The 25,526-nt window shown below is 40.5% G+C and overlaps 1 protein-coding gene across 1 annotated transcript; it reads left to right on the top strand.

Annotated features, from left to right (window-relative positions):
* Window positions 1-20,096, top strand: LOC310942479 (serine palmitoyltransferase 2-like; the record flags this gene model as incomplete). The annotated part of the gene is made up of 12 exons (XM_083907869.1): window positions 1-153; window positions 2,620-2,814; window positions 5,082-5,236; window positions 5,356-5,504; window positions 6,477-6,601; window positions 7,230-7,323; window positions 7,931-8,036; window positions 9,524-9,743; window positions 11,250-11,376; window positions 15,255-15,390; window positions 16,138-16,267; window positions 19,971-20,096. The coding sequence occupies 12 exons, from the start codon at window positions 1-3 to the stop codon at window positions 20,094-20,096; spliced, it is 1,716 nt and encodes a 571-aa protein (XP_083763995.1).
* Window positions 20,097-25,526: the final 5,430 nt, after the last annotated feature.

Below are 25,526 nucleotides of genomic sequence, written 5' to 3'. Positions count from 1 at the left end.
ATGACGGAGAGCCCCGCGACCAAGCCGGTTGATGGGGAGGCGTGTGAGCGGGTGAAGAACGGACTGAAACCGGACAGAAACGGCTTGGTGAGGAGCCTCCACCGCTGCTATGAGCGCCGGTACAAGCGCTACTGCCTCACCGAGGAGGAGGAGGTTAGGCCCGGGAAGGGAACTGGGGAGGAGAGGCTGCCGAAGCCGCTGTTTGAAAAACCCGGAACAAACGCTGACATGTTGTTGTCATAATTCGTGTCACTCGTGTTGTTAACACTGCTGTTATAAGGTTATGACACGATAATGTGCCGCTGGTCATCTCTGGACAGTTTGTAAACCGAATCAAAACACCAAACACCATAAAGAAATAGTTTAGATGAAAGAGTTTTCGCGCGTTGTTAGTGTTATATTGTCCTCTGAGACATAAATGAAACACTTCCATTGGTTCATTTAGAGATGTTCTTCAATTCGGCATTAATCAGAATCGCTCCAAATGTTTTGTGAATGGTTTAAACTCTGTTTAGTACATACTATCTTTGCCGAATTTGAGAAAATTTGCATCTCTTACCACAGTGTGTCATTGAATCATAAAGATGTTAATAACCATACTTTATTTTGCACAATGCACATAATACTATTAGTAAGGCCAGATCAGTGTTATAACTGTTTACATTTGTGTGCCAGGGTGATTTACAAGAATGTATCTGGGTTGCAGCCCAAGTATTTGGCCTTAAAAGTTTGAACATCAAACACGTTATTCCCTTTACAGCTGGTAAACTGACAGTGATCAGGGACCGTGAACGAGCACACTAATGAATTTTCCACCCTTGGGTGCACCCTCTGTTATTGTCCCAATTAATACGTCCCCAATGACGAGAAATGTGTTGACGCTGTCACACACACACGTGGGTCTTAAACTCTCATAGATACAATATGTTGTGATGCAGAAATATCCAGAATTAGGGTTGCAACTAACCATTATTTGGTCTGGTGAAATCTGTATTTGTAACTATCACAGTGTGTAAATATAGGTGTCACGGCTATATTTCCACGCTGCACATAGGAAATGGTTGGTATTATATCAATATATCGAGGCAACAACATTGCACGAAAGCGAGATGCGACTAAAAGAACAAAAACAACAAAAACCTGGCCATTCAGCAGCTTTTTGCACCCACCACCGCGCTGCTGTTGTATACAAAGAAATGCTCCCTCGGTCAGGTCCACGCAGACGAAACAGATGGAGAATATCAACAAAAATCACAAAAAAAGTTACACATAGTGGCTTTAAAGCCACACAACAAAATCAGTCTCGACGTAAACATTTTCACTGACCATTGATTGTATTAACTCGAGGGGGAAAGCAAAGCAATTCTTATCTCTATTTTGACATTCTTCAGTGAAACAAAGGGAAGGACACAGTCGGAGCTGTTGATTTACCCTTATCGCCAGTTCGCTGCTGCTCAACTGGGTTAGGTAGGCAAGGCCTGTAGTTATTGAGCGCCTGCTGACTGAACCTCAGCTGATTACATTTCATGCAGAAGTTAGCGCTGCCACTCTGTAAAGTATTCGAGAGAAACAGAGAGAGAGAGAGGCATGACCGGTCACATGTGGTGCCTAATAGTCACGAGCACAGAGGAAAGCTTGATGGGAAAGTGCAGATTTCTTGTTCATCCAGGAAACATGTCAAGTGGGATTTTCTTTGTCCAGGTTAGAGACATGTCAGGGTTTTTTTTTTTGTTATTATTGCATTATAGATCACTTAGCACTGACTCGGTGCACTGATTTCCTTCAGTGCAGTAATGCACTTCCCTTATTTGACAATTAAATCTCCCATGTGCCGTGACACACAATGCTATCTTTCCTGAACATACAGTAGATCAGATACTCACTAATACTGTGCTCTTATCATACTATCACTCACAATCTGGCAGCACAGACTGAAAGTCACCGGAGAGTGAGTTACAGAAACGTTGGCCAGTCGACAAAAAAAAAAGCAGAGGGAGTCGATAGGAAACCTGGGCGTACATTTACATATAGAATAACACTGGGATTAGTGGGCAGACGTGCCAAAATTGTTTAAATGGATGTCTCATGTTACAGCTGTAAACAGCTAAGCACAGTCTATGTGATGCTGCTCCACAAAAAGCAAACAGACTGGAGGGTGTAGATGTGCTTACATGAGATTTTTTCGACTCTAAAATTGGATCACGATGCAGCACGGAGCATCTGTTTTTAATGTCGTTCAATAGAACGTTTTTGAACGTCTTCCTTCACAATCCCCCCCATGAGAAATACACCGATTTCACACCAATGAAACTGTTGCTGTAATGGCGCTATTCCATCTTACGGTTCTAACTCAACGCGACTCTACTCGGTGTGGTTCCAGGCACGTCCTTTTCCATCGTATCTCCTCTACGTGGGCGGGTTTGTCATAGCACAGCTGAAAATGCAGTTTCAAGCATTTGATACGCGACGCAAACACACAAACTAGTGACGGGCAAAGCAGTTAGCAAATTAGTTCATTACTTCCTGCATGACGACATCAATTGTTCAAATATTGTCCTATTTTTTTTTTTGCTTTTTCTGTTTTTGATGGAAGATTTTCCTGGTTTGTGTGTTGCTCAGGTCCACGCAGCCTCCCACTATGGCGGCCTCTACACCCAGCCCTTCGTCGAGTCCTTCGAGGAGACGCCGATGCTGGTGGCGGTTCTCACCTACATGGGCTACGGCATCCTCACCATCTTCGGGTACCTCCGCGACTTCCTCCGTCACTGGAAGATAGAACGGTGCCACATCGCCAGGGAAAAGGAGGAGCAAAGGGTAGGAGAAGCCCGTACACAGAAGAACGGGTTTAGGAGGATCTCTGAAAGCTTCACTTACAAATGAAAAATGAGCCAAATCGGTCACTGCTTTCCATCTTAAAGGGGACATATTATTGCATATTATGCAAAATCCACGTTTAATCATTTAAATCCTTAATATTTGGTACTCTGGAGGTCCTATCAGTCGGCCAAGTGTGAAAAAAGATGACTCACTCATGTTTTTGTGGTCCTCCTCAGTCTAAGTACAGGAGATAAAACACGTGATGTTGACTTCCGCACTATTGTCTTGTGGAGCTCCGCTTTATCAGTAAAGCACGCGAGGGCAACAGCATCCGAAAACCAGAAGTCCGCAAAAAAGTTCTATTCTTGGCTCCACAGTGCAGCACAGAGTTCTACACAAACTTCCAGCCTCAGAGGATTTATCTGTCCAGTGGATACATGTTATATATGACGGGAAAGTGCCAATGAGCCTGCAAATGATCACTTTTCCAAATGCTAACTGCTGTTAGCTCCCAGTAGTCTTTGTGGCCGATGTCATGTCCTGTCCCTTAAGTTTGGTTTTACTTTTTTTTAAGGTGGACCTTTAAGGTGGACCTAAAGAGATACTACTAAACAGAGCGTTCTGAACAGGGTTGTTTTGGCAGGGTGATTGAACTGCTGTGGTGCTTCATCCTTATGGTATTATGACCAAAGCATGACATAGACATGTTCATTAGGACACCAGGGGACTAGTTTAACTTAGAGAAATAGGGTATAATATGTCCCCTTTAAATAATAATCCTATATTTTTATTTTTTACCTACTTGTCCTTATGTTGACTTACTGTATACACCGCTAGAATGAACTAACATCTTTGATATTGTCAATATAAAGTGGAGTATTTCTGACACACCCATGTCCAAGTGCTACACTTTGGCAATCATGGGAGAAATATGAAAAAAAAACACACACACACAAAGAAACCACAGCTCTCTACCCACCGAACCCTCTCGAACACTGAAAACAAAATGAATATTACAGTGTCTGTAATGGCACGAATTAGAGCAATAGAAAGTGCAAAAGATACTTTCTTTTGCACTTATATAAATAAAACAGCATATCAGACGTCCATTTTCTCATTTAAAATGTATTTAGTGCTTCGGCAAAATCATTAGTAGGATTAAGGCAAAGGCACGGTAACATCAGCTTCAAAACATTTATGAAAAATGAATAATTTTAACAAAGTAGGGCATGGACAGGTGACTGGGATTGGCTCCAGCTTCCTTCACGGCCCTCATGTGGAGGATAAAGCAGTAGAAAATGGATGGATTGATGGATTGACAGGTTCATAGTGCATTTAGATTGGCACAGGGGGCCACTTATCCGATGCGTATCGGTCGTAAATTGTTACACACCTACTAAAAAATGTAAGAATGGCGAAGAAAAGAATGATCAGGAAAGCCTGGGGGAAAAAAAAGTAGAGGCATTGTGCCCTATAATGGACTGGAATGTTATTGTTTTGGTCGCCACTGAGTGATGATGCCGTGAGTCAATTTGCTGCCAGGAAAAAAAAGGAGGCAAAGGTGCTTTTCATTGTGTTGAAAACTGATTTGTCTGTTTTGTGTTGCTTGGTGATTTTGACATAGAAACAACACGGACTCTGACAACGAATGGAAAAAAAACAAACCCAGTCCATTTGACATTTTAGTTGACCAGACTGAGCCAAAATCACATGAGCACCGTGGCATTAGACGCCCTAATACGTGTTCCTTTGTATTTGTACAACTTGAGTGTACAAAAGGAGTGCATACGTGGAGAAAGGAAGTCTACATACAGTCAGCAAATCCTCAAAATATTGAGTGCGACCAAGACAAGTCTATGTATTAATACAATATTTGGAAAAAACTGCTTTTCCACGTGTCGGGTTATGTTGAGGAAAGGAAGCTCGTGGAATAGATGTGGGGAAGTCATTAAATCCCCATCAAACAGATGTTCCTTCCTTGAACTAACTAAAGCCAGCTCTCTCAGTCAATATTCAAGATTCTATTTCCCGCTAAGCTTAGTACCAGGTTTCTAAAAACCTGGAAATGTTTCCCAAATGTCTTGATTGGTCCACAAACCCAAATTGTTCCGTTTTAATGATTCATTTATGATATGGAGCAAAGAAACCAGAAAATGTTCACATTTAAAAAGCTGAAAAAGTTAATAAATAGTATTATAGACATGAAATTAAACAGGCATGCGTCTTCCAACGTAACACATTTCTCTTTATCCACCCACGTCTAGGACTTTGTGCCCCTCTACCAGGATTTTGAGAACTTTTACACCAGGAACCTCTACATGCGGATTAGAGACAACTGGAACCGGCCCATATGCAGCGTCCCCGGGGCTAAAATGGACCTGATGGAAAGAATGTCAAACGACTATAACTGGACTTTTGAGTGAGTGGGGGGAAAAGAAATTGTAAAAACAAAAGTGACTTTCCTGCAGTTCAGCCAGTGATTTCAGGAAGATTTTCCTTTTACTGATCGTTTCCTCTGTCTGTTACAATCTCTCTCAGGTACACGGGTCGGGTAGTGCAGGATGTGATCAACATGGGCTCGTATAATTACCTCGGCTTCGCTGAGAACACCGGCTCGTGCGCTGACTCTGTGGCCGAGGTCACCGCGAAGTACGGGGTCGGAGTTGCCAGCACCAGACAGGAAACTGGTACGAACACACATCAGAGCACTCAATGCTGTTTTTTTCCCCCCCCATTTTATACACACATTTCTGTAAACTTGAAGCGTGCGACAACATGAATATAAACGTTTTTCAAAAGTCTGAACACAAACGGCTTAATTTATTAGTAAAACTTATAATAATAAATTATTTAGACTTGTCTCGTGCCTTTCAAGGTACCCAACGTTACTTTACAGAGCCTAAAAGAGCCATGTAGTAAAAAGAAAATCACAAAATATTAGGGTAGAAACACCTTTAAAATGCAACACTATGATGATCCTTTCACTTAAAATCAAGTGTTTTGCTACATACAATGGAAAATAAGTAACAAGACTGCACTGACACTCAATTTAAGAAATGTGCAGAGAACTTCTGCCGGCCGACAAGGTTTTATTTTCGTTGCAAAGAAAAGGTCAATCTTCACAGGAGTGATCCTTGCTGGAGAAAGACCCAGAGCAAAGTGAACACTCCACATGTATGCTTGAGCAGCTCCCCCTTCGCATTACTCCAATAGACAAAGACTCTACCTTCAGACGGTGCTTTCACACCCCTTTGTCTACTGTAGGTATTGGGGAGCTGGCTCCCTGCTGGTAGAAATTAGACAAATCTTAGAAATGTGGGAACATGGGGCTGTGGGAACATATGGCTGACCCCACTTTAGCAACATGGCTAACTGCAATAACCATGACGTCCTTTGCTAACCTCGGTTAGCCTCATGCACTGTTAACCCACTGTTAAGCATTAAATAGATGTGTGAATCAGCCATTAGAGTTTTGAGAAATTGAGCCACAGTTTCTGAAAAGATCTTGAAACTAGCATTGTTCTTTCATTAACTCATTAAACATGTGATTTTCTTTAATAGCCGTGTATATATAATACGTTCTGAGGTTCCGTAGGTCCTAGTAGAAGAAGGTTCCTGTTGGTGTGTGTTAATAACGACCTCGTCTATGTTGATTCCAGGCAACCTTGACAAACACGAGGAGCTGGAGATACTGGTGGCTGAGTTCCTAGGTATGGAATCAGCTATGGCGTTTGGGATGGGGTTTGCGACGAACTCCATGAACATACCAGCACTGGTTGGCAAGGTATGACCAGATAGTGACTTCTTCAGTGAACACACTCTTTTGTAATCTCTACTTCCTATTGCATTCACTCACCTTATATTATTTGAATGTACATTTGTATTGCCGTGTAAGCTTTAAAAACAAGAAATAAATTGCACTTTTGCTTGTGCTTTTGTTGAATGCACTACTCCTAACAAAAGCATTCCTTATGAGGTCAACAGTAGCACCAAATACACAGTTTCAAAACTTCCTTCTGGCTCCTTATCAAGAGGAAACCCTGTGTTTGCTTAGGTGAAAAGCTTGAAAAATACCAAAGTGCTCAGACCAGTCTGTTTTGTCTCATTGCTGCTGCTGCTGCTGCTGCTGCTGTTGTTTGGCGTGGTAGTTACTTCACCACGTGATCAGTTGTTCTACTGTTGTGTGGATTAATGCTGCAAATCCACACAAACACAGAGTTGTAATTTATTTAAATTGGTAAACCCCCCAAAATAAAATGGGTTATGAACTGGTTATTTAATGTAGGTCAGCATGTGCAACAATATGTGCTTCCACAAAAAGGTAGAAATAAACAATATTTCTTATGTATGAATTTACAATTTATTATGCATAATATTTTTATCATAATGACAGTTTCTCTGGTGTCCTGCAGGGCTGTCTGATTCTGAGTGATGAACTAAACCATGCTTCACTGGTGCTGGGAGCCAGACTCTCTGGTTCGACCATCAGAGTTTTCAAACACAACAGTGAGTTCTACTCTCGTTCAAAAGTCTATTAATGTTTTCCATCCACCTAGGCCTGTTGAGCTTATAATTATCACATATTTAGATCAGTTATGCAATTATTGTGCGTGGCTGTCATACCTGTTTCTGTCAAACTTCATAAAAACAGTCATATTTTCTCTACTATTGTTGTGACCCATCCATGGAATATACTGTTAATTTCTGTGTAGCACCACTTGAGGTGAAATAGGAGAGTCTGTGAAATTCTGAGATAAGTGGAACAGGTTTTTATTTATTGTATTATTTTAATTATGAACTAGCTATGTGTAGCTTTTATTTATTGAACCACCAATTTGCCCAAAATGTATTCCCCCCATGGGGACAATGAAGTACATAGTATGCTATATTTTATTGGAGCTCTTCAGTTTCTTCATGTTTCTATGAGACTTCCAGTGAGAATCAAAATTGTTAATACCACAAACATCACCGCACCCGGTTCACCAGAGTCTTTGTAATGTAGAAATGTCCTCTAAACTTTTACTGAATGAAGGCGACTTTAAACTGCAAGTAGGTTTTCTGCCTCCAGTGGTGAAAAGAGATGAACTCAAGTCTCTTTCAATATTTCTGTCAGATATGCAGAGCCTTGAGAAACTGCTGAGAGAAGCCATAGTTCATGGGCAGCCTCGGACCCATAGACCCTGGAAGAAGATCCTCATCGTGGTGGAGGGCATTTACAGGTAACTTATCTTTTTACTTTGTAAGATTGATGCTTTAATAACATCTTCTTAGACACTGAAAAATGTTTGGATTTGACTCTATGTCCTTTGTTGAGCTTATTGAAAGAGAAAAGTTGGTGTCAGTACTGGAAGTAAATCCAGGGAGATCAGTGTTTGCTGCTTTTTTACAGTGCTAAAAGTGCCATTGGCTAAAAGAAATTGAGTAATTGGCGTTTCCCTTCTTTTAAAAGTGTATATTCTTGAGAATACAGCTATTTCCTCTGTGAGTTGTGTGCACTATTTCCAAGCAAAACAACAAATGCAGTGAATTTGACTTTTAACCCCAGTTTTAATGACAATACATCTGTGGCATAACAACATAACAAATGCAATCCTGCGTGGTTTTGAAAGCTGCGTCTCAGTACGAGGGAGCCATCGGGGGAACAGGAACAGGAATCTTAATCAAAAATATATGCAAATAACAGGTTCCAGGTGGGAGCAACTTTTTAAATAAATTTCAAATAGATGATTCATGTGTGATGCAGCATCATCACTCCTGAGACCGTCTGTCTGTCTGACTGACAGCGGAATTAGTGCTTCGTTAGCTCTTACTGGTTGCACACTCAGTTAAGCGTCCTAAATTGCTTACTTCATTCATTTTGAGAGACAGGACCCACAAAACGGGTCACGAAGATTTTTTTTCACGGGGTTGTCAAAGAAGTGTGCATTTTTTTTTTCCAGCCTGGGTTCCGTCAAGCAAAACTATCAGACCTGACCGAGGGATCATTTGTGCGTATACAGTGATAGCAAAAGGGCGGAGACAAGAAGTTCCCATCAAATTGCAGAGAAACACAAAGGACGTTTTCCTTAATATACATATATATATGCAGTATATATATATATAAAGTTACTCACTGAAGTTTTTATATGTAAAGATTCAACAAATAACTCATACATAAACTTAAGTTGGGATTCATTTATCAAACACACTGTGTATTTCTTAGAAATGACCAGTTCACCTCTTCAAAATAAAAGTTTTTCTGTAGTGTATACTATGCACACGTTTGTCAGATACTAAAGTCTACAAGGGGTCGTAGCCCCCTAGTGGGCCCTGGTGGTACTAAATAAATAAATCACTATAATATGTTTTTAATTTTAAGATTTTAAGTTTATGTGAAAGTATCCTGTGTCAACCAGTCAGCATACAGGCCTAACATTTCAGTATTTGCACTCAATGCTAATTTGTATATATTAAATCGTATATTGTCATTTATATTGATGGATGATTACACACTTTGAGTGAGCACTTTGTTGTGGAGCCAAACCTTTTAAATATGACATGGAAGTCCCGCTGTAATAACGCTGAAAGATATGCTAAGAGATGCACAAAGATTTCAAAGTGTGGGTTTTGGGACGTTTGGGAATGGCTGATAACACTATATATTGTGAATCGCATCTTTAAAAAGTGGTTATTATAGACTTTCTTCTTTGCCTTGTCCTCTCTGCAGCATGGAGGGCAGTATCGTCCGCCTGCCAGAAGTGATCGCCCTGAAGAAGCGCTACAGGGCTTACCTTTACCTCGACGAGGCCCACAGTATCGGGGCCCTGGGGCCCAGAGGAAGGGGTGTGGTTGATTACTTTGGCCTGGATCCATGCGATGTGGACGTCCTGATGGGCACATTTACAAAGAGCTTTGGCGCTGCAGGGGGATACATCGCAGGGAAACGGGTGAGGATCGGTTGGCTTCTTTATTTTGTCGTTAAGAAACGCGGTATGAGGTAAATATAGGGCAGCAAGTCGCAAGATACGCAGTAGATTATATTTTCCAGTTCGGTGAGCACATGTAAAATGAACTTTGATGTTATCCATACCCTGCAATCAAAGTTACACTTTCCCCCCTGACCATGTTTGACACCCGTCATCTCAACAATGTGGGCGAACAGCCACTCGCAGTTCACCTCCACTGCATTCCTGACACTGATGCCACATTACTGTGATGGCATTTCAAAACAAATCCTGAATTCAGGACATAAACAACTTTGTGACCCGATGTCACCTTCTTTTTTACTAACTACTGCTGCCTAGTCTTTGTGAAGAAAGCTGTCACGAGGCTTGAATCTTCAGTCTAAGAATGTGTCATCAACTTTTTTTTTCGAACGCTGTTACAACACACTTGAGATGAAACTCCTTAAACTTTTCCTGCACTGAGTCTTTTGCAAGCTGCATGTATCACCGCCCAGTGAGTCACACCCATGCACGTAGATGGAATTACACAATAATCACATTAAATCCTTTAGGAGTCATTTCATTTTGGCCACACACCTTTCTGAGTGCACGACACAGAGTCTGTCTACTGTTAGCCTACGTGTGATAGATGCAATAGGTAGTCAGTGTTTTATTAATGGTGGTAGATATAAGAGAAAAAGATTAATCCCAGGTTTGAATGGGTTTTTGACTTGAAGGAATGTGTTCAATCTGCAGCAAATCATGATGCATGTGGGCTTTGGCTCTGATTGCCATTCCTGGGAATGCAAGACCACTGAAATCCATTGCGTTGTTCTTTTTTAGACTGGTTCTGTCTTCTGGCAGTGGACATTTTTATAGCAGGTTTGCAAAAACCCTGAATATACCTGCTAAAGGCTCACATAATGAACTATATGCTCATTCATCTCTGCAGTATCCGAAGAAAATGCTTTTTAATTTCGATTCGACAGCCTTTTTTTAAAAGGGGAACTGAACTTTGAGTCCGTTGAGAAAATGTGCACATTAGAGTTTTCGATTTCACTGTGATTTTGTTACTTCGGTTAAACGACACAAACAAGGCAACAGTCGATCAGCTGCTCCTGTGTTTGTTTTTTTGTTCCCCAAAAAACGACAGTCCTGCAGAATTCAGTGCCTAAGACACTAGTAACATTCTGTGGCAAGTTCAAGTTACTTTTTCAAACCAACACATCTCTTAAATTTGCCATTTTTGTACAATATTGAATAGTTTATATTGGAATAAAAAATGTTTTAGCCTGGTATTGAGTACTTGCCGACCCCTGCCTTATATAAAATACTCTTGCTTTGACATAAAACAGCAAGTTATCCACAGGTTACATACTTAAAGCTATAGGAGTCTCAGTGATGTTCATGGTCCATGGTTATAGAGTAAAAAAAACTAGGCTACAGCAATGAAGAACAGTGTTGTTTATGCATGTCTCCTTACACCCCCTGTGTATCTGCTGGGTTTAGGAGCTTATTGAGTACCTGCGCTCCCATTCTCACAGCGCAGTCTACGCCACCTCCATGTCTCCTCCTGTGGTGGAGCAAATCATCACTTCTATGAAGTGCATTATGGGAGAGGACGGCACAACCATTGGTAAGTCCGAAACTGGATATTATTGAACTGTAATAGAACATCAGCATTTTCACACAACTTGTGCTTCATGCCCTTTCGTATTACACACAAGTGGTAATTGTTTTGTTTTTTTTGTCAAAGATTCAGAGTCACAACAGGAGTGGGTTGAGATGTTTGTCACTATGGCTGCAATTAATCGATTAATAATTAATAATTTAAAGGTGCATTATGTAATAAATCAAAAAATACTGGCCATAAAGCCCCCTATTATGTCACAGAGACTCAGGAATAATGTTCATATAACAAATTGAACTCACCAACAACAACAGTACAGCCAAAATATTCGCATTAAAAAAAATATTTTGCAGACTGCAAATCATGTTTATGTTTTGAAATCATGTTTTGGCATGTGGCGCCACCTACTGCCGTCTACCAATCATTGCAGTCAGTAGAGTCTCAGCTGCCGAGCAACCACAGGTTGCCAGTTACGTCTAAGCTACAATGGTGGAAAAAACGAAACCTCAAAGACTTCGGTATTTTGAATTTGAGTGTAGTAACCGTTTTTGGCCACAATCTTACATATGGTGCCTTCGTCAAATATTTTGAAAGCTTTCTCATTTTTCAGCTTCTTAAGTGTGAATATTTTCTGGTTTTGTTTGCTCCATGTGACAAAGAAGTCATTAAAACTGAATCATTTTAAATTGTGTGGACGCTGGAGAATATCGTCATTTCAGAAAGCAGACAATGAACCAGTTCCCGCAAACACAACAAAAGCCTCCGAACCAAAGACAACCCTCTTGGTGTGTTCCTAAAAGATGTTTTTTAATATAAATGTCACATTTTAAACTTTGTATATCTTCACAAACTTCATTAATTCATGCACTTTATCGTCCGTGACACAAACTTATTTTAGTACGTACACGCATAGCAAGACAGAACATGAGCTACACATTACAGTCATTATTATTTTTTCTTTATTATCAGTAGGCTGTAGGCAATTTAAATCTTTAGTGGAGCAGCCTGTGATAAGGTCAGACCTTTGACTCTGCGGATGCATGAAAGAACTCTGACGTATTGATCAGTCGGAAGTGAATAGACTGAGACTGACTTTGCTGCATCACTGCATCAAGTTTATTGAACAAAGAAGGCAAATTGATCGGAAAATGCCCCCAAAAATGAGGGTAAATGAACTTAATTCTGAATGAATGTTCTCTTAAGAAACTCATTTATTTGCAGCACAGTCAGCAACATCAGGATTTAATTTTCGAATAAATCTTGGAAGGTGTACTTCTTCCAAGTGGCCACCTGGTGTCAGTGTAAACCAGTAAAATCCAAAATGGACTCATTATCACAAATGCCTCATCACATTCCAGCTATTATGGAAAGAGTATGTGGGGTCTTTTTAAGGTCTAAAATGTCTCTCCGTCTATTATCATGACTGCTTTTTTTTTAGGGTCACACCGACAGTACATTTAGGCTCTCCAATTACAGTTTTCCCACAATTTTAATCCACTCAAAAATGACTCCAAACTGCAAAAGTCGAAGCACGGTCATTCGAAATAGCACTTTTGCAAAGAAACGGTGCCTTTTTTTTACTCATTTTGACCACCTCAAAACACACGTGTGGAGTTTGTGATCATGTATTTAACGGTTGTCAGTGAGTTTTGAGAAACTGAACCATGGTTTCAGTAATTAGACCGCGTAAATATGAGCAATCTGGGTCTTAAACACGATCCAGATGAAGCTACAAATGTGATAAACCTGCGACGAAACATCTCAGTCCCAATTTATGGCAGCACACTTGGCTTGGCTGTGGGAAAGATAATAATAATGATGCCTAATGTCGACAGTGTTTATTCACGAGTAGAGTAGCTTATCTGCAGTTATAATTAATGTAAATTTAACTGGAGTTAAGCGTTCAGAGTGTGCAATACACTTTTGCTTAAAAAGTGCCATAACCTTCATCCTAGCGCTGCACAATTAATCGCGAAAGAATCTAACTGACAGACATTGCAGAGAGATGTGTGGAAAAAAAACAAAAAAAAAACAGCTGACGATGATGGAATATCTGCAGATATTCCCCTCGCTCAAAAACTGTGCTCTCGAAGACGAGAGAAAGTGTTTCGTTTGTTTACAGCCTTATACAGAAAATGTCAAATTATCATGATTTCGACTTATTTTGAGTTATGTTGCACTGGCAACATCTATCAAAATAACCTTGCACCGCAGCTACATCCCAAGAAAATATCATACTTTTTTTTTCTAAATCATGCTGCTCACAAACAGACAACATGGTCCAAAACATAACCTCTTTGGCAGAGAGCATTCATTAATTTGCTGCTTAAAATTTGCAATTCAACCATCTTGTGAAGGACGTTGCACAAGTTGGCGCTGAAGTCCAGGATGTGAATAAATTAATTTACTCACTCTGCAACGCTCCGATTTCCCTCCAAATCTTTTATTATGGTTGGAATTAAAAAGTCATAACTGTAACTGGTTGAAAAGTGCCCGAGTCCTTGTCCTTTTTTTGAGCTGATCCTCCCCCGGAGCACAGCCACATCACTGGCTCAGCCTCAGGCCAAACAACCAATACACTGATACCATCTCTGTTTAAACATCTATAATTTAAAAGGTAACAATCTTAATAGAGCGCAGCCTGGAAGGAAACCCTTAGGTCTCAGATATGAAACAGTGTATAAGACAAGGGCTGATGATAATATACTGTATATAGATGTATTGTTGGTTTTAATTTCCATTACGACGTAATGTGTAGTATATGTAACCGGACAATGTGTAACTGCTTTGGTCACAATTAGGCGTATGGGGAAAACGTTAAAATTTAATGTCGTGAATGAATATCCCGATTTTTGTGATTCAAGATTTTTTGTCTGATTATTGTAAAAAAAATCCGAAAACCACAAGTCCACAAAAAGTTGTATTCATGTCTCCACAGTGCAGCACAGAGTCCTACACAAACTTCCAGCCTCAGAGGATTTATCTGTCCAGTGGATACATGTTATATATGACGGCAATGTGTCTGCTAGAGCCTGCAAATGATCACTTTTCCAAATGCTAACTGCTGTTAGCTTCCAGTAGCCTGTGTGGCCGATTTACTCCCGTGTAAAGTCTAAAAAACAAGCGTGAAACTGGTTTGGTGGGAATAACACAACTATAATTAATGCAATTCATAACATTTGTATCAATAAAAGTGAAGTACTGGCTACTCTGAAGTGGTGGGAGGGGTAGGGGGTCCCCCAAATCAAATTCAGGTTAGGGCCCCATAAAGCCTTGGACCGGCACTGAACCTTTTCTAAATCTTTGCAGTGATACAGAGGGTCAGAGACTTTGAATGTTTGGCCACTCTATTACAAACTGTCAGATAAATATTGCTTGGTAAACAATCTGCCTTTGTGCTTCTTATTTTTTTTTAACCCAAAGGTGTTTTTCATTTTTGAATCTGCTGACACAGACACATACCTGGTACAGTGCACCTCGAAACCTCTAATGGTTTCCTGTGTGTCGTTGGGGAACTTCATTATTATTATTTTTTTTTTATCGAATTTGATGCAAACGTTGCTATTCAAAGGTGGTAGTAAAGGAGGAACAAACACATCTACAGGGGAAAGTTCTCTTCATGTATCTCTTCATGATGCCTTGATGATTCTCATGAACGTGAGAATATCATCATATCAAAAAAGAAGACTTTTAATGTGAGTCTTTTTGTCACATTTCCAGTGGTTTAAGTGCAACATCAGAGTTCGGTCCATCTGAGACAGTGACCCGCACACTTTAAACAAAGATGATCCTGACATATACAGTACTTTTCAAACACTAGGGACAAATGTAAATAACTGTGTGTGTGTGTGTGTGTGTGTGTGTATTCTTCTTGCCATATTTAGGCCGTGATCGTGTCAGACAGCTGGCAGAGAACACAGTTTATTTCCGCAAGAGGCTGAGAGAACTGGGCTTCATCATCTACGGCAACAACGACTCCCCGGTGGTTCCGCTGATGCTCTACATGCCCGCCAAGATAGGGTGAGCCGCAAGGAGATCTTTGTCCACCAACTGCCTCTGAATCATCAAAATCAGGACGTATATAATGTGCACACAGTACTTATTCAGTGACTCCCGATAACATCGGCAATATCAGTGTCATAAAACAGTTATTTCCTTCTTTGAAATAGTCGTGATGTGACAAAAAGTCAAGCATTTTCAGAAAAAGAAGGAGCAAAATCTTTCCAATTAACTTCATCTCTTTTCCAAGCTCAGATTGAGCTGTGACTTTGGGGGAAGATGAACTCGGGGGGAAAAGTAAATCCTCATTTTCAGCAAATGATAGAGATTAGATTAGAAAATAAGCTTGCATGAAAATAAATGAAGTTTACTAGAATTTTTGCTTCTTTATCGCCGGTTTCTTTGCTCCATTTAACAAAGAAATCATTCATAACTGAATCTTTTCCAGGTTTGGTAAACACTGATCAACATTTTAGTGCATATTTTGTATTTATTTATGTGTATATTGGTAGATAAAGTCTACAATTATTATAATAATGGTGAAAAAAACAATATATAGAACTCATAAAAACACGCTTATTAAAATGCATATTGTAGGAATAAGAGTGTTTTTATTAAAATACATTAAGGTTGTGTTCAGTGGGTTCCTTTAGTGTTTTTGCTTTTTTCCTGACTGTGCATTTATCATTAAATGCTATTGTAAGGTTTTTGTTGCACAATTGGAACATTAGTCGTCGTCCTCATGCGTTTGTCTCTGTGTCCCACCAGGGCGTTCGGCAGGGAGATGCTGAAGAGGAACATCGGCGTGGTGGTCGTGGGCTTCCCCGCGACGCCCATCATCGAGTCGAGGGCCCGCTTCTGCATCTCGGCCGCGCACACGAAAGACACGCTCGACAGGGTAAATATCAACACTGCTGAGTGACAACGCTTTGTTTTTTTTAACACAGATTAGAAACATTTCTCACTTGAAGCTGCAGTGGGCGGAAATAATTAGCAGGAGAAGAAATGTCTGGAAGTGAAGGTAGTTTTAGCAGCCTCTGTGCTGCATTTTTTGCGTTGGACATGTTTTTGTCGCTTTTCCACTAGCGCGACTCGACTCACCTCGGCACGGTTATTTTGCTTTTCCATTAGCGATAGCACTTGCTACCTGGTACTTTTTTTAGTACGTGCTCAGGCGAGGTTCCAAGCTGGCGAGCTGAGCCAATACTATGCGCGAGCAAGGCGTCCAACACAAGACTCAAAGCGAACAATACCGAACTGTAGATCTTAACAATCCTGAGAATGTGCATTAATAGCCAACATTTGGCAAGGAATTGTACAAAAATGTATCATTTTACAGAAGACTGCTAGCCGTGAGCCGCATCACAAACTTCCTCTATGACAAACTCCGGTCATAAAGGACTTGCATAATTAGCCGGAGAAGAAATGTCTGGAAGTGAAGGTAGTGGTAGACATGTTTCGCTTTTCCACTAGCGCGACTCGACTCACCTCGGCTTGGTTATTTTGCTTTTCCATTAGCGATAGCACTTGCTACCTGGTACATTTTTTAGTACGTGCTCAGGCGAGGTTCAAAGCGAGCTGAGCCGAAGACTGTTGGCCACCGATTGGTCAGAGTGCCGTCACAGGAAGAGGGCATGAGCGAGGCGTCCGACACAAGAATCAAAGCGAACAATGTTGAACTAGATCAGTTCAGTTCAGATCAGTTAAAAAGACTTAACAATCCTGAAAATGTCACCAATCTCCAACATTTAGCAAGGACATGTCTAAAAACTCATCAATTAGCACTGCTAGCATTGAGCCGCATCACAAACTTCCTCTATGCCAAACTCCGGTCATAGAGGAAGTACTGAACACATCTTTTTAATTAACTGATTCAAATGATTCAGTACATCGAAAAATAACTGCTTTACAAGTCACTTGTCACTGGTTTGTGTGTCCAGTGATGTGATGACCCCGCCCACGTTGAGGAGGTATTATATTGTCATGGAAAACCAATCAAACCGTGTAGAGTCACGAGGCGGGGCGAGGTGGTACTATGTCGTGGAAAAGCACCAATAATGGTTCTACTCTGGCAGAGGACAGCGGGATTACAGCCATGATGCTGCTGCTAATTTTCAAATGATTTTATCAGTGCAGGAATTTAAGAATTGTAATTTTTAAAACTCTTTCTTCTGGATTTAAACCAGAAGAAACCCTGCTGCTAATGAAATCCAAATGGACCACACTTCCCAGATTAGTCGGGTAATACCTGTGTATCACACATCTATGTCATCAGAGACACAAGTGGCTAAAATTCAGACAAAGAAAAATGTATAATAATAATAATAATAATAATAATAATAATTTGTTTTTTGACGATTAACTAGCTATTGTTTATGAACTCATCCAACTAACGGTTAAGGGAAATACGCATAATTTGCAACCTAGTAGGAAAGTGTTAATGGTTCTGGACTATCAATCATTCCACTGAGGGGACCTGTGTGCAGAGTAGCCATAGTGGAATAGAACTATTCTGTGATTGGACAAATCCATTGATCCAGTGGAAAAAAAAAGCCTATTCTGTGCTGTCCCATAGAGATCAATTGAAGCTGAGCTTCCACTGGTTTTAATGCACCGTGCTGCTACGGGAATTAATGGGCAGAAAATGGTGTCAGACCATCTGTGATAAACAGCTGGTTCTGAACAAACTTTTCATAAAGTTGAGCAGTCTTTTAGTAATGAAATGTAAACACAACAGGGCATATCTGACGATTTATGTAAGACATTTTTAGAGGAAGCAGAGCTGTTGTAGATCAATCCCCTCTGCTGTCACGCTACAGTTGGAGATGGTAGAAGTGTCTCAGATCTCTCTCAGATCACTTCATTTCCACTTTGCTGAAAGGTTATTTTTGGAAATAATCGATCCACATCCAAATAAATTCTGCCTACTGTACCTTTTTAAAGGCTCGATTAACCAGAGAAGCGTTCAAATGGAACCTGCTGAGACTAGCTTTATCTGAGGATTGTTCAGTTAATACTGTCTGACGTTGTTCAAGTGAAACCTGTCAAACAACAAGATTTAAGTTTCGGGAAAAGCTGAGAAAACGAGTCCAGAGCCTTGATTGGTCTTGGCAACACATGACAAATCCACCCACTCTTCTCAGGAGAGACTGCTGTACTTTACTTTAAATGAGCTTACTGCCGAACTGACAGTTCTTCCTCTTCTATTCTCCACCATGGCCTTGGATTCTGCACTTTTCTGTCTTTTCTTACCTGGACATGAATCTAAATCATCTCTCACAGCGGGTGAACTGTTCTCATATTTCATATCTTATCAGAGTGTCCTGCGAGAGGCAGACTGTCTGCAGCAAGTGCTGTCGATTCACAGCCCTAATAAGCTCCTATCGCGCTTGATCTCAAGATAAAATAAGATGGAGACTGCGATGGTGAAACCGCTCTCTCCGACTGCTAGATTTCTTCCATATCACTCCCTCATTCTTCATCTCATTCAGACCTTCCTGAGCACTTTTTCTTCGTTATTTATTAAGGTCATTTAAAGAAGTACTTTTTCAACTATGTTTCCAAGATAATTTGCATACTTAACTTTTCCCAACCGTGGTTTTGTTACATTGTTACTTCAGTGTGTAAGAATCAGTTGACATTTAGCGATGAGACTACAGACTGTGTCGATCCGTAATTGCCTTTGCTAATAATAATCCTTGCTGGAGAAAGACCTCGAGCAAAGTGAGCCCTCCACATTTATACCTGAGCAACTCCCCTTTTGCACTCCTCCAATAGACAAGAAGTTTGCCTTTCCAGGCCATAGCTAGGCAGCTCCCCTTTCGCATTCCTCCAATAGACAAAGGCTCTACCTTTTCAGCCAGTGCTTTCACACCTCTTTGTCCACTGTAGGCATCAGGGAAGCGACTCCCTGCTGGTGTGGGAGTAAGGTGCAGGCCAGACACAATACACAACATACAATACACGATACACAAAAGACCCGGTGTTGCCACGTGACGTTTGTGTGTGCAGAATACCGTGTCGATCCTTGTCGATCCTAGCCCAACATGTGTTTGCGTCCATGGTTTTGACTCCCAGTTATGACTTCCGATTTAAAAAGGAATGCAGCATAACAACATTTTGACTTTAAATATCAGATTGAGTTGCAGCATTGATGCTGGTAATCCAGTGTGTGACTTCTTTTGCCAAAATACTGCTAGCGTTGCTAACTCCCCAAACCACCGGTGAGCCTGTAGAGCTTTTTCAAAGCATAACTTTTCTCCCTCATTTTTTTTATGCAATTCCTTAACCTAAAGTTGTCTTTAAAAAGTATTTTCACCTTACTCTTATCTCAGAGAACCAGGGATAATTCCTCAATCTGAAGCTCACTTTACTTGCGTAGCTCAATCTGTGTCACCACAGACACAAAAACAATACACTGTTATAGTGAGAACACAGAGAGTTAAATGTTTAAAAGGGGTAAAAGTTGCATGCTACAGCTTTAAACGTAGGGGCCTGGTACATTGTTTAATACAAATCTTGCCTGGTCTTAATTTAAATCTGCCGGAGCTGTGTTTTTCCTTCATGTTGACAGCTTTCCTGTTGTTTAAATGTCTCCACAGGCCCTGAGTGTCATCAACGAGGTGGGAGACCTTCTTCAGCTCAAGTACTCCCGACACAGAAAACGGCCGCCTCTGGCAGCGCGGCGGCCCTTTGACGACAGCGTGTACGAGGACATTGACGACTGACGATGACTCTACTTTCCTTAATCTGCGCAAAAAAAAAAAAAAACCCAGGAAATACAGAGCGGGGGGGGGGGGTTGAGATGGAGAAAAAAAAAAAAAGTGTCTTCCACAAAGACCGAGATGTGCACAGGTGCCGCTTGTCACTCGCTTCGCCATAATGTAAAATCTCACCACAGTGAGAGGGGAAAACTCTGAACACTTTCATGTTATTTCTACTTTGCCTTACGTACACGTGCAGAACCTGTGTCAAAAACACTGAAAAACAGCACCTGTGCTTTTTCCTGTGTACTCCCCCCTCCTCCCCCAGTTTTTTTTCCTTTTATCATTTTGTGTGTAAGAAGTTGGCGAGTATTGCTTTTAAACAAAGTGAAAATGGATTTCGCTGTTACACAAAGCCCATCTTTGTTTCTGAGGACTGGGTCGTTTACCTTTGACGTGTAAAAACTCCCCTCCCTTTGATTATTCTTGTTGTTTTGTCCCCCCCATTCTGGTGGAAGAAGGTCGATCATCCCGGGACTCTCTCGGGACTTGTTAGTGGTGGCAGTGTGCACTCTTGTTAGGTGCCTTTTTGATTAACTTAAAGGTTATTTTCTGTGTCAAACCGTGAGAACCTCACCCCCCGTTCTATACTCAAGAAAAATATAGATGCAACACTAATGCTTTTGCTCCGCGTCCTGGTCGAAGACGGACGATTTCTTCGACACTTTACTGCTCTCTTTTGTTCTCAAATGCGTTAAAGTCAGAGATGGCGAGCAACTAACTCCCCCCTCCCCCAAGGTGTTAACGTCCCATTTGACACATCAAGAAATGCTGATTATAAAGAAGGTTATTGCACAGACTGGTCATAATATAAGGTCTGCTCTGATGTGTAGCTCCATCATGAAGAAAAATCTTTATTAGGCAGCGGTCTACAATCTCTCGTGGCCATTGATTTCAGTCTGTGGATTATTGGTTCACTTATTGTTGATTGGCGGTGCAAAGTTGCTGGAAAATCGGAAAACTCTGTGTCGGACGTCGATCCAAAGCATCCGAACGTGCTCGATAGTACGAGGATATATACTGTATGCGGTGTGGCGTGCAGGCTGTGCAAGAACTGACATGTTTTCAGCTCCCCGGAGTTGTATTTTATTGATCTTTGCATTATCGCGTTGCAACGTGACTTTCGTGATAATGGCCTCGTGGGTCTCATCGCAGCATCTCTGCCGTGTTCAACTTGTAATTGGGTTCATATAATGCACCTGCGTCCATTATAGATAGCTAATTCCTCTGCCCTGTTTCATCAGCCGATCATGTACAACCTCTCAGGCCCAAGCCAGACGTGGTGGTCCTGTGCCGGGTTGGACATGAAATGTCACTGGATGATGTGGATTATTATGGTCGTGACATGAACACGTAAGACCTTGTTCAGATCTGTTATGAACATCCGTTCCTCAGTGATCCAATCAGGGGCCAGATGGCGTGAAGTGAAAAGATTAACTGTCCTTCTGTGTCCTTGGACCCGATTGTAGGAGGTGGTTTGAGGACACATTTGTCCACTTTCCTATTGTGTCCAAAAAACATAGTCTGCCTTCTGGAAGGATTAGAAACCGCATCCTCAGCCAACATTGTCCATAATCCATTTTGGGTTTACACTAATCTGCATTCAAAACATACTTTTATTTGCAGCCACTGCCACAATATTAACACTGGGGACAATATAAAGATTTTTTTCTTATAGTTACAACGTTTTTTTGTGAGTTTGAGCTTCTCATCTGGCCACGTTTTGATCACTGTGGATGAACGTTAACACCAATATATGGACTAGTTTTCCCATGATTCCCCCGGTTACAAGCTCCCTTAAACTCCCTTTAAAAAAAGAACAGCCGACTCAACACTCACTTCCCATTCACTTTGAATGTAGCGGCATCGAATGTTGCTGAATTACACTGTGGGTCCATTGTTTCTCTTCAGAAGTTGGGGAAAAAAAACGTATTAAACAGTCGAGTTCCAGCTGATAGACATGTTACATGACTCCACACTTAGAAAGTAGTTTATTTATATTTGTAGTTATTTATTGTCCGTGGTTACATAATTGGTCTATCAGCAAATGAAAACCCCAACGCTGTCACCATTATTCTTCAGTGGGAGGTTCTCTGTGAGGCAGAACTCACACACTCTGTTGCAAAAACACAGCTCTACACACTCAACTTGTCCCCCCCCCACACACACACACTTTACTCTGTTTGGTAAATGAAAACAGATATAACTAAGCCTGGTGGAAGAAATCAATAATCTGGATCCAGGATTCAGGAATGTTGGTTATTTCCTGTGCCCCCCCCCCCCCCCGTGTTCTGCTGAGTCTTAACCCTTTGTCCACTTCTGTGTCTTTGCTTTGTGATAATGTCAATTCCTTATGAAAGTAAGTGTTATTTTTCAGCTCTGTGTCAGTGTGTGTGTGTGTGTGCTTCTTCCTCACTGTTCTTCCACGGACACACTGTTTTTTTTTACTACTCGAAACCACAAATGCAGCTGTAATAAATAAATAAATAAATGAGTCCGAATCCCTCATGTACGGCATAGAGCAACACAACAAAAAGCATCACATAGTCATTTCGTTGCTCAAAGTAGTGCATGTTTGGCCGAGCCACGTTCTTCCGTTGTTCTGTTCCGTTGTTTTTTTTTTTTTTTTACCTTTTTAATCGGGGGTCTCAAACTCAAACGACCTGGGGTCCATCGAGAGTCTAGTCTACACTCTTAGAAATAAAAGTGCTAAGTAGAACCATATAAGGTTCTTCAGCTCTTCCTCATAGGAGAACCCTTTTTCGGCTCCAGGTAGAACCTTTTTTTATAAAGGTTCCACCTGGAACCCTTTTGGAGGGTTCCACCAAGAACCCTTCTAAAACCCTTTATTCAGGAAAGGGGTTATAAAGGGTTCTCTGGATCAAAAATGGTTCTTACTGGAACCATTAGTGTTACCAAGAACCCTTGAATAAAAGTGCTAAGTAGAACCATATAAGGTTTATTTGTTGAAGCAAATGGTTCCAGGTAGAACCTCAGCCCTTGTAGAAGGACCCATTTGGAACCCTTATTTCTAAGAGTGTAGGAGAGGCTGGTGTAGAAGTGTAAAACAAAATAAAAATCTAAATCACAATTCAAATATTTGTGACAATATTTCAAAGAATTTCAAAATAAAAGCGTTTGTTTTGATATAGGACGATAAGTAAAAGAAACAAACAACGTCTTATAACTGGAGTAGATGCTTGGAATTGACTGGGGCGAGCGCAAGCCGCGAGTTTGAGGCCTCTGTTATGTTTGAGTTAGCATTTTACTTTGTCTTGTTCCGGGAGGTTTTTGTGTCAAAACGTGTCATATATATAACGTATTTTTCTTTTTGTGTCCTGAATAACAGTGAGTAGTTTCATTTCTGACGGACAAACGTCTATGTTTCTGAAGGTGCACATATCAAATTAAATTAAATGATTTAAAAAAAAAAAGGCATTATTAAGACTCTTAAAATCCAGATGTCCTGCCTGTAAAAACTCCCAGATGTTCTTGCTGCTGATGTTCACAACTAAACCATATTGGAAAAAAAAACCTAAAAAACGCCAACACAGAGGAACTTTCATGCTTTTTTTTAAACGGATGTGCTAGATTCTTTTTGTTGTTGTTTGATTGATTGAAGACTGTGGAGGAATATTGTTTTTTTTTTTTTGTTTGTTTACTCTGAACTAACCAGGGAAAGATGGTTCCTGCTTTTACTGGCAGCTTCTCTTCAAAGCACTTAAGCTGGAGGCCATCGTTTCAGCGGACGTGAGCATGCCATTATAGACATGAGAGATTACTCTTTTCTCATACAGTGCCTTTTTAAAGCAGACGATTCTCAAAGAAACCGTTTAAAGGGCCAGTGTGTAAGATTTAGGTGAAATTATTTCCATTTGGCAGATGGAATGAAAAAATAAATGTACTTTTTGTTAATTTCTTTGTTTTTTTCGAGCATACAATCACCTGGATGTTTGAATCGTTGTTTTCACGAGCCTTTTTATATTTGCATCAGGATGTCAACACCACGTTTTTTAATGCACAACACGATATCCGTGCAACTTCCACCACTAGATGTTGCTAAATCCTACACACTGTACCTTTTTTTTTTTTTTTTTAAAGTGTCACTCGGATCGATTCCCTCACCGTCTCGTGTCTCTTTAAACTCGACTCCTAATCAGCGCTGGGTGTGTGTGCTCTCCGTGTTGACCACTTGCCTTGCATTTGAGCATAGAAAATGCACCGTTTGGCTACGTATCAGCATAAAATAATACTGTATTGTAAAGTGTCACCCATGTTAATGACAGTAGAGCATTAAAAATGGAATAAAGCGATCTTGAGTTGCCCTCCGTTTTGTTCACACATGTTTTGAACACACAAATATAAACTGATATTAGTCTCCCATGAGAACAACAACTTTGGTACAACTATGTGCGATCAGAAATTTAGCTTTTTACGCAATTTCATCCAAAATTCCCCAAAAAATTCCTCAAGAAAATTTGTTCTAAGCCTAACACACTCCAAATGTTGTCCCGATCAGACTACTTTTGTCTGACCATAGCCTGAATTCTGGGGGGCGCTATAGAGCCCTGGGGCTAGCCACAGGTTGGGGCCCTATGCCACTATCGCACTTTTTGGTAACCCGACCTCCATGCCAAATTTCAATAGTTTTTAATGCATGTTCGAAGAAAAAATTTACAACTGAACAGAAACAATAGGTTCCTCGTTTCGTGCTCAGGCCCTAATAATAAAGACTAGAATAAAAACATACACTAACAATAAAGTCAGCATTTATTTGAATAGCTTTATTATGGCACGTTCACATCATGGCTTTACATACATTTTCTCCCACACAGAACTAAATAGGGTATAATATGTATAATACTCCGAGGTGTTGACTATTCCAAAATCAAATTTAGCGGAGGGCCTCATAAAGTCTTGAACTGGCCCTGCTTCCAGGTTTGTATAATTATTCACTAAGATCTTGCAGTGATGATGAAGTTGGATCACCGTGTCCAGGTTTGAGGAGGTCATCGTGTGCTCTTGCCTTGTTTGTTTTGTCAGCACTTGCTGTCTCAGCAACTGTATAATGGACATATTGAATATTAAATCATATTGGTCAGTTTGTCAATCAGTTATTTCAATTGTGAAATAATATGAGACTTTCTTCCTGCTGTTTCACGTGTAGTCACTGTTTTTAATCAACAAAAAAGTTTTTTTTCAATTTTAGTTTTCATTATTTACTGTTTGTTTTTGTTTGTTAAGTATAATAACCTTGCACTGACCTCCAGGTTATCACAAACATGCATTTGTGAGAGAATACAACGTTAGTCTTGTTTTTTCGGTATTTGAGGAAATGTTACGTATTATATCTTTAAATCTGATACACAGATACAAATCCATTTTTTGCCCCCA

Source organism: Microchirus variegatus, assembly GCF_963457635.1.
Source record: "Microchirus variegatus genome assembly, chromosome: 21".
NCBI classification, from domain to species: Eukaryota; Metazoa; Chordata; class Actinopteri; order Pleuronectiformes; family Soleidae; genus Microchirus; species Microchirus variegatus.
This window is presented reverse-complemented; position numbering and strand designations above follow the sequence as displayed.